The sequence below is a fragment of the Genypterus blacodes genome, unplaced genomic scaffold (genome assembly GCF_046128005.1).
Source record: "Genypterus blacodes isolate CSIRO-AG114 ecotype Tasmania unplaced genomic scaffold, CSIRO-AGI_Gbla_v1 ptg000029l_1, whole genome shotgun sequence".
Taxonomy (NCBI): Eukaryota; Metazoa; Chordata; class Actinopteri; order Ophidiiformes; family Ophidiidae; genus Genypterus; species Genypterus blacodes.
The window spans coordinates 4797059-4807792 of NW_027466842.1; the positions used below are offsets into that span (position 1 = coordinate 4797059).

The 10734-nt window shown below is 38.8% G+C and overlaps 1 protein-coding gene across 1 annotated transcript in view; it reads right to left on the minus strand.

The window, feature by feature from the left end:
• Nucleotides 1-80: 80 nt before the first annotated feature.
• pth1r (parathyroid hormone 1 receptor) overlaps nt 81-10734 on the minus strand; it is a 35541-nt gene continuing 24887 nt past the window's right edge. Inside the window, exons 5-13 of the mRNA XM_076144796.1 lie at nt 10229-10323; nt 8527-8713; nt 6085-6238; nt 5610-5670; nt 4779-4845; nt 4561-4655; nt 3750-3891; nt 3421-3462; nt 81-3330 (exon numbers count right to left, since the gene is read on the minus strand). Of these exons, the coding sequence (XP_076000911.1) occupies nt 2968-3330; nt 3421-3462; nt 3750-3891; nt 4561-4655; nt 4779-4845; nt 5610-5670; nt 6085-6238; nt 8527-8713; nt 10229-10323 (1206 nt within the window). The 3' untranslated portion in view covers nt 81-2967. The remainder of the gene's footprint in view (nt 3331-3420; nt 3463-3749; nt 3892-4560; nt 4656-4778; nt 4846-5609; nt 5671-6084; nt 6239-8526; nt 8714-10228; nt 10324-10734) is intronic.

Genomic DNA, 10734 nt, shown 5'->3' on the forward strand with positions numbered 1-10734 from the left:
ATAAAAAGTGTATATCAAATAAAATGTACGAGTGATTATTTCGGTGCTTAGTTTAGAAGAACGCACATCTACCGACAACATTGTACAATATAATCATACTTTTATTGTCTTATCACAATTCACTGATGAACATTACAGACCAGAAATCGTTTTCAGTATTTTTTCTCCCAAGTTTACATTTACATCCACAATTTGCTTACATCACTATGGAGAGATAAGATGTGATGTGACTTAGCAACCACTGTCCACATATCTATAGCGGAATCAAATGAGTAGACCAATATCAATTCCAATAAGTACATTTTGATACCAGATAAATAATAACAATGAGACACAATGTATACTTCCATTAGAGGTATATGAAAACAATGTAATACATTAGTTCTATGAAGATTGGCCTTATAATACATGTGATTCCTAACACAATCAAATTTTATTATACAATCAAAACAAATACTGTATTACACGGTATTAAAGTGCTCAAATATAAATTCCCAAGTCTAAAGAAATCAGATTTTTATGCACTGACACTGCCCGCCTTCATAAAACAGGACAAGTTATACAGATTCCAATGTTATATGTATTTAAGGGGCTATTTTGAAACCTGTGCAATGCTTTTATGTGCAAAACAACACAATGATCCATTCCCCGCTATGCATACTGAGTGAAGACGAGTTTTTGTTTATAGATGTTGTCTCTTTAAGGCCCTTCCCCCTTCTGAAAAGCTCTGTTCTGACAGCCTAAGTTAGTTAAATTAGTCTAGGTTATCCACACAACTCTGACGTTAAGAGTGTCAAGGAACGATTACAAGCAAGTCACATTGGATTTGAAGTTACAACCTTTACTGTCAGCTGATACCTTCATCACTGTTTCTTCTACTCTTTAACGATGTTCCCAGTCAGAATATGGTTTCTCAGGCATTTCTGTCAAATGTGATAAATGGCAGCTAAAAGCATGAAAAATGAGTCTTCAGTGACAGTCAGATATTAAGTGACAGGTTTCTCTAAACCACAGTCTTTTCCTTTTCCATCACTGTGGACCTCAGCCGTCTGTAATTAGCGCTGCAGTCAATCCACTAAACCTCATGTCAAAATCATGGCCAGTCCAACTCCCCATGGAAATGTTCACGTTAGGTCCAACTTGAGTCCTATGAGGGCCAAAACATATTTCCCAGAATTCCACTGCTAATGTGTCAAATGCAGAGGCATGTGACACTCCAAAACGTTGTCTGGCTCCATTTTCTGGCTCTAAACCGGTTTTAAGGTTGTTCAAACTATATCCAACTAAACTACCGAGAAGCACAGGTTAACATCAACTCTATGTACTGATGCAGGATTGGCTGCAGTGATTCCTTGAACAGTCCTGAGCAGACTGATGCATCTACATTGAGTCAGAACACACATGCCAATGCAAAGGCTTAAACAGAAGGGGAATTCAAAATCCATCTCTTCCTCAACCAGTGGATGTCGCATGAAGATGAATTCTTGTAAAATAATATGTTCTTATTTCTTTGGTTTAACACAAACAATGCCTTAAGCTACAAACCGTGCAGGTTCAATACAGATGCTGAACTTTAGACATGGTGGAATGCTTCATTATAATGCTTGTTTAAATGTTCTCCCTTACATGTAAATGTACTCACCAGTTTTTCTGGACTATATACATAACTGAATATTGCAAATAATCCATAAACACACAAAAAACAATAATAAACAATATACACTGAATCATAGCTTTACAATATATCAGTACACATGAACATATTAGCTCACAACTAGAATGTATTTCTAATCTTTGTAAACATTGTGACTTCTATTTATATGTATACATACCATATATATTTATATATGTATATACAAAAAGCAGCATAACACTGGACCATTTGTAAAAATGAATGTGTGTTATTCACTTCTTTCCTTCATATGCACCATAAATGTCACTCTTGAATTGGAAGGGTTCCTCGTTTTATGAACATTCCTTTGGAAGAAATGACCGTTTCCTGCACCCAATGTTTGTCAGTGGGTTCTCTTTGTTTTCCTTTGAAAACACAATATGAGCTCATATCATTGATGTCCGGTTTGCATTTCAGGATAAACTCAAAGAGAGAAACAGACATCGATTAAATAGTCTTACTTTGGCTTCAGACAGAGTATTTTGGAGAACATATGGACATTCAGTTGTAATGTATAATCAGAGAGATGAGTACTGAGTTATATTAAACAGCAGGACTGTCAATGTTTTTGAAAAATCAGTTAACACAGCCATTTAATGTATGCTGCCTACGCTAAGACACCACTTGAATAGTTAATTGCAACGGGTGTGCAACAACAGAATAATTCTTCTAATTACCTGAGTACCTTCCCTTTTACATCAAAGCAGATTGAAGTTAATGCAGAAAAAGTCAGATACCGAGCGTACAAGCATGAGCAGATGCATGAACGTCTCTAAGCCAAGCACACACTTCAACGCACACTGACTTAATCCCACAATGCAATCCACCTATTCTCCTCCTCTCCACCAAGCTTTAAAAAAAAGGCTGATTAAGGCTCTTTCCGGCAACTAACTAACCTCAGTCTGATTTACAGTATGTACAAATCTGAGACAAAGACACAACACCAAAAAAGCAAACAGAAAAAAAGACGCATAGCTATAATGGCAGTGGAAAGGAAATAAGAGATGGCAGTCTGTTTTCAGCCTTTACACATTCAACATGGCAGGTGGTTAGTATATGTTGACGAGAGTATTTGCAACAACACCGCAGGGTATCATCCCCAGAGAAAGTACTACACCGCTCTTGACTTGAGCCTCACCAGTCAATCATGTTCTGGCTCGATTCACAGGAGAGAAAAAAGCTGGCAGTGTTGGAGTATGCAGTCATCCTCTTCAGAACGTCCTGAGAATACTGACTTTTCATGATTTTAATAATTCTTTTTCCAGTTTTCATCCTTATGCTCAGCACCCTGAACGTCACATGACTGTTTCCCTCTCCTCCTCCACCACAGGGGAGGGTTTCTCCTCTTCGCAGGCCCGTGTATGAGGAGAACGCTCCTCTTCGGGAATGTGGAGCTCCTGTCCTGATGAAGGTATAGAGTTCTCAGAGACTGAGCCATTCTTCACATACCCAGGAAGGTTCCGGTGCCCGTTCACAGACACCGGCCCCAGCCGAGTGGTGTGGTGGAGGGCAAGTGGCCCTCTGGCAGTGACGTTGGTAACACTGGTGTGTGATACCATTGGTCCATAGCTGTAAGTGTTACTTCCACTTCGAGCTTTCCTCTTGAAGTCTAGATCCAGTGTTCTCCTGCTCCAGGACTTTTTGATCTCAGCTTGGACCTGAGAGGAGGAGAAGTTATTTAGCTGTGAGTGTTATGAAGCAAATGTGCTGTAAAATAAAGCAACATTTCTTCTTCCTTCCGTTCTTACCTCTCCATTGCAAAAGCAGTATATAATTGCAACAAAGAATCCCTAGAAAAGAGTAGAGCATAATTTTAGTTTCTTTGCTAATATTCAAAACAGCAGTATTATACAATTAGTGTGAGTGATCTGGGTTTTTAATCTCATGTATCATTAGTCACAAGGTCATAAAGTTCAACCTCCGTTTACATTAACATTATACTGTATCTCTGGTATGACGAGGTGACAGTGTGAGCCTTTTTCCTTTAATTGACATTTTCAGTGATGAAGTCCAATTAAGTTTGAACAGCCATATTACGATCAATTCATTCAGATTAATTTTGCCACAGTTGCTTTACCTGGAATGAATTAATCAGCATCTCATAGTGCATCTGGATCTGCCAGAGAATCCCAGTCACCTCTGTGTACGGCATGGCCATGAACACAATGTAGTGCACACCAAACAGTGGCATCAGCACCAACGTGGACTTCAACAGTTTCCTGTGAAGTAACACAGCAGCAATATTTCATCATTTTAACAAACTGCCATAGTGTCGACCATTCTTTATTTCAGTCTGTAAAAAGCGAAGAATACTGCACATTTCCATTTATTCATTCATTTTATGATATTACTCAACTTCTAACATCACTACATTTTAGAAGGAAATATTGAGCTTTATATTGCACTACATTTATTTAATCTGCAGTTATTTGTTACTTTGCTCGGTATGCTTCTAAAATAGACGTAATAAACTTGGATATGCCTGGAAATATGAGTGATTTGTCATTATATAAGAGCAACAACAACAAAATAAATCAAGTCAGATAATATGAAATTGAAATAACCTTCAAAGCACAATAGACTACAGCGTGAGTGGTAATACAGAGAGGTACAAACAGCACACACACACACACATATATTACAGGGTTGTCTTAGCCTCTTCCTCCAATTCAGTTAAGTTACAGTAGCTTTTTCTGCGTTCATGTTAAGATTCAGCAATTCAAGATGTTATCTCAACAGTTTTAGACGGAGAGAAAAACAACTACATTCACTCTGGTTGAGGCAATTTCACCATGAATATGAACATAAATCTGAAATCAGGACATGACGAATGAATCAAGACATGTTTGGAAGAATCAATGATTTTGCTCAGTAACACTCCTCTGTACCTGTACTGCTGTCTTGTATCACATCTTCCAGCATTTGTTTCTCGTAGCTTAGTTGCCAAAACTCTGATGATGTTCAGAAATAACACAAAGTTAACCTGGCGAGAAAACAGAAAATCAACAATATAGTCAATAACGTACATAAGATAATACAGTATATGCCTGTGCTGCAGAAAGTCGTTTCGCATTCAGCAGTGGAGAGGCAGCATGCATGTACTCACCACGATAGCTGTGAGGATGGGCACTTGAACGACCCATTTCAAATTGCCTGCACTTAAGTCCCAACACCTGCAGCAGACAAACAACAACAAAACAGAAATCATCACATAAAGGACTTTAAGGACTTTAATGATGCAGGTAGGTTTGATGATCCAAGATGCTTGTCTCGAATAATACAAACGGTGAATCTGATTTGAATGCAGTTTGGCACAGATAAATGGGTGGACAAGTTTCAGGATATAAACATTGTGAAGGACATTTATATTATATTTAACTTTTGAATAAATAGCTAACTAGATTCATGAAAATGTGCACAATTGTTACAAAACTTGGTATATGTTCAGAAATGTCACACAGTATTAAATTCGTGGAAACATAGAGGCATAAATATTTTTCTGTATAAATGGTTGAGTCGAATTTCAAGAAAACCGATGAAAATGCCTTTTAAGTATGGAATAATTTAAACATAACTCACAATTTGGCTCAAGATACTGCCAGTGGACAGTTTATGATTTGAATTTACAACAAAACTTGCCTGGGGAATTTAAAACCACACTGCTAAATTACTTTGCTATAATTTTGTTTTCAGTCTGGTGTAGATATTTTGGCTTGCAGGAAGAGCAGTTGCCTAGTGACAGTAAATATAGCTATGGCGCAATAAATTACTCTTGAAAATGTCCCAGTTTGTCACTGGTTTGTTTGTCAGAATAGTCATACATGTATCATTCTTCAAGCTGAAATTAAAAACAGCTCAGTTGGTCTACATTGACAGTATTGATACAACTGATATATGAAAGTATAACACGGCATTAATGTTTATGCGGATCACTTACTCTGTGTCTGCTAAGGTGGCTCTGATACTCGCCCAAACTGTCACAAACATAGCTGGTACTCCTGAAAAATCAAATAAATGGAAATCAGTGAAATTGACACCACAGGCCATAATCTGAATGATAAAATGCTATAAATTATTACAGACAGTTTTTCTGGAAGGGGTTGAAACTGGGTGGCACAGCATCCACATTGTATGCGCTGTGCTTATCTAACAATACGCACAGTGTGTACAATGCAGGAGCTGTAAAGCCCACAATCACTTAGTGCTTTTGCACAGATATGGGTCATTTTCCATCATAATCTGATGATGATTAAGGGGAAAAAAATTACAGCATTTGAAATTCAGCCTCTTTTCAAAAAAACATATTTTTCTAACATTTCACATAGTAACTGGGCCATCAAAACAATATCCTTTATGTAAGATTTAGTACCTCGAGTCCATCCCATTGTATGCAGAATAAATGAAGAACTCACCCCATCCAATCAGAGTGAATCCCCAGAGATACTTCCTGTCCGAGAAGAAGGTCATAAATATGAGGCTGTGCAGGTACAGACCCTCCACCAGGATCCAGTAGTAATTAGTTGCCAGAAAGTACAGAAACAAGGTCACAACCACTTTACAGCCAATCTGTAAAGAAAGAGCAGACAGATACAGACACATTAAATCAACAATCATTCAAACAAAAAATATAAGTAAAGAAAATGTTTTCAACTCCAAACATGTTACACATTTTATGCTTGCAGTTCGACTGCTGCCAACTTAAATAGTAACTTGACATCTTATCAGATGTGTGTTTCGGGGAAAATTGGTGGAAAACACAGTTGAATGGATGTGGATAGATCCATGGAATTCAGGGAAAATCATTTTGATTCTATGACTTACGGTTCAAAAGTTCTAACCTCACAGTGGTTATTACAGCGCCACTGAAAAGCTGAACGAATCGATAGCAGATGTCCTGAGCTTAACCCCTTATCAACCTGCCCAAGTTGACCCTGTCCAGGTTATCGCTGTGACAGACAGTGGGACGCCAGCGATTTCAACACACGTGGTAGGCTGCACGTGGTTGTAACAAAAATAGACTAACACAAGGAGGCAGACATGGAAGTTTCCAGTTCCAGTAGACTGCTTATATTCATTGTAAATGTGATATGAGATCAATGTGTCAACAGAGCACAGAAAGATCTAGGTTACATTTTCATGTGTGTGTTTGTCAGCAGGACATCTCAAAATGTAACAGATGGATTTCAATGGAATTCTGTGCATTGGTGGGAATTGGGTCAAGGAAGAGCTGATTCTGGGGCAGATCTGCATTGAGATGTGGATAGAGGATGTGGTTTTCACTTTGGTTAACATTCATGTGTATTCTTTGAGGGACTAATAACAGGTTCAATTTAGATGGACATGGTTTCTATGATGATGCTGACTGAGCAGAATAACAATGACATGTTTTCAACAGTTACAGATACAGATCCAGTAGAATAATACATTCTACTGGATCTGGACCATTCTACATTTTTAGTTCTTTACATTTCACATCTGATTTCAAAGTAATGGTAGTAAAATCTGACTTTATATTGGCAAAAGCTGGTCAATTATTAGTTGGCAATGTATTTCTTTGGGGTCAATATGAGCGATCTGCACTGTCTTGTGTACATAAATAAATGGAGAGACCTTAATTACGTTTGCACTGCCAGTTTAAATCGAACTGCAGTGAACTTTTAAAAAGACGCATGAACTTGATATTTGTCTTTCTTATGTACAGGATGCGATGATCTCCTCTCAAGTTGACAATAGCCTAATTAGTATTGGGTTGCAAGTGCAGTTGCGAAAGTTCATTGTGTTGAATTCCCAGGGTCAGTACTGACTGAGTTAGCCTCTGCTTAAAACATCAATCTCCACACTCTATCTTACTGAAATGACGGCAGTGAGCCGGCGAGATGACCGCAGGAAGCCGATGGCAGGAAGCCGACTGTCACTGTGAATAATGTCATGAACTGAGAGTGGAACTGTTGCATGTTTGGGGATTATGTGCAGGCTGTTTTCTGCTCTGTTAATTGGAGTCAGTGCAGTTTTAAAGATACAGCAAGAGTGTGTGCTCGGGAATAATCCATTGATAAATGCATGAATTATATCAGAATTGATCTGTTTCCTGAGATGCATATTTCACCCCTGGATAATAGTTTCATTAAGTGAGAATGCGTAAGTATGAATTTATCAATATAATGAATACTATGAATAATAATAACAATACAACATAACTAATACAAAGGTCTGTTATTAACCCAGTGGCTCCACAAATGAAAAAGGGCTCAACAAACCAAATGCTGCTTTATTTATATTGTTTTCGCCTTTGAAGCTCGCCCAAAGCAGATGTGACTGCTGTAACATATTAGACATAAAAGTTATGACGGATGTGGGTCAGACAAGTTGATCAATGTCCCACAACGAACACAGAGACAGATTCACATAAACATACACCCCCCCGCACACACAGACTAACTTTGAGTCGGCCTTTTGTAGTGAAGAAACACTAATGTCCATCACATTTTATTCAGTTTGTGCCTCATGTCACACTGTCTACGATTAAAATCTACCTGAATAGAAACAGTCTTTCTTAATTCTGGTCCTCAGGGATCCCAGACACCACATATGCCCACACCTGATTACGGAAATAATGTGTTTAGATCTGGGAGGCACCGACTCCAATTGAACCCACCTAACATGGTAAATTGGATGTGGGTGAGAAGGGAAAGATGGAAAACAGGGGATGCTTTGGTACAGCGGACCAGAAGTGAGAAACCACATAGACAAATCTCACATATAAATCATCATATCACCTGAAACCTGGCTTTGCCCATTTGGTCCATCATTGCCCATTATTTCTGTGCTTTATGCAATGTTGCTGCTATACTTACAAACTGTGTTTTGTTGGCTGATGGCGCCTCAGTGATGGATTTGAGGTCTTCAACGGTGACTCTCTCCATGTCCTCTAGAGCCGAGCCAGAGTAGAGGACGACGTCTTTCACAAAAATGCTTATAGCCCTCAGCATGAAGGACACAAAGAGGTGCATGTGGATGTAGTTCCTGGTGCAGTGTAATCGTCTGGAGAGGCAGCAGAACGGTGAAGTCAGAACACAGATTTGATGGAAATTATGTTTATGTGTGTGATTGTGCAAAGGGCGAGTGTTTGGACGCGCACACCTTCCTTTAAGTGTGTGTACGTACTTTCTCACACCACAGCAATACTCATCCTAATTAGAGCCAGCTGAATTTCACGCTGACTATAACACATTGTTGAGATTTAGGAGCTTGAAAGGCACAAATATTGAATTGCTCGACTCAAAGTGAGCTGTAAAAACAAAATTACAAGCATGTGTTGGGAAGTTCCAAAAGCATGTGAATTTCTAATGAGACAAAAGTTTATGTCAAAATGATTCCAAAACATCCTCGTCTAAGCATTTACAGTGCTAAGAGGTCTTGCTCCAGCAAAGGAATCAACTTGCATCAATCGCGTTTGAAGTTTACATCATTGAAGTTGACATATTATACATTTCATTCATGAACTATTCAATTATTAACTATTTGACTCTTTATAACGTTGTCAAAGAACTGTACGTTTGACAAGGTACCATTTAAGAACTATTGATTTGGAAATGGAGGGTGAAAACTAATCTAGCGTTCAGTTCCCTAGAGAGAAAAGGGGAACATAACTGCTAATGTGTAATATCCTTTTTCTCTACGTTTATGAACTCTGCTGTCTAAAAGCTGACGTGTTGAAGGGGGAGACATGGCCAGAGTGCTGCAGAGCACAGAGCCAGAATGTCAGTCGGGCCCCTGGGATAACTTATTAAACTCATTTGGCCGTAGATTTCCTGGTGCCAGTTGGGAACGTTCCTAAAGCGCAGCTTCTTCTGAGTGCCTGCCTGTACGCTAAGTCACGCCGGTGTGAGCATTGGTAAACAGCGCCTTCACATCGATTCCTGATACTCCCTGCGCTCAACAAAATAAGCAAATAATGACAACACTCGGCTGCATTAATTAGCCATGAAAAAAAAGAAAATCAGAGAGTTGCCATAGAAAAAATAATGAATTCAGCCTTGTGTGAAGGTTTTTCTTCACTTCAGCGCCACTTGAGAGTCAAGCGAGCTACATTCTGTTAGAAAGCTAAAGAAGGTGCGATAAAGATGAATCATTTCTTAATCCCATTCATCAGTTTAAATTAAAAAAGTTAAGATTTTTCAAATTTGCATCTGCTACCTAAGGTATTGGTGTTTACCTGTGAAAGGAATCAGCAATACAAGAACAGAGAGTCTAAATGTCAGAAAATGGGCCGTGCAGTACAGTAAGCCTGCAGGCAGATCATAGTCTGTTAAAAGTCAAAACGGCAAAAGGTGAACACTGATGTAACATGTTCAACAATTCATTGCCATTAACATGTTCTTTGCTGGCATTCATTCAGCCAACACCCTATGCTCTCTGCTGAACCTACTTCAATGAAATTCAATCCGTATAAACTCAAAGACATTCAAACGGAATATTCCGATCTCTACTGCAATGACGTTCACTGGGGAAATAATGTGGTTCCACGGATTGATCCAGTGCGAATTTACAACTCACCGGAAATATCCCAAGATGACCACAGCCACCATGAGTGATCCCAGAGAGATGGAGTAGCCCACTGTGTAAATGAGGTACAGGCGGTCAAACACCTCCTGTTGAGAGAAGATTATGTAATATTATGGAAATATCCAAATATAATTACACTTGTCAAGTCTTTCAAGTCAAGCCAAGTAAATTAACAGCATATTTCTGGACTTTTAATAGTCAGTGCCACACGACTGAAAACAGCTTTAAAACTCATCTCACATCTTACTTATGACATGAATGAAATGTCAAATCATTGTTTTCATTTCTGTGACACTGATTGTTTGCACATCTACTGCTATTCTTTTTCACCGCCCCTGCTCGTTAATTGGTGCCACAGCCGTCTGCAGACAGTACTTGCTTTCTCCCTCGCTCTATTTGGGTCGACTGCATTTTAGATCAGGTCTAGTTGTTCTCCAGTCTATTTTGGAATGGTGCCAGCTGCTTTGGGGTCGCTTTGTGTCAGTTTTTTTTTGTTC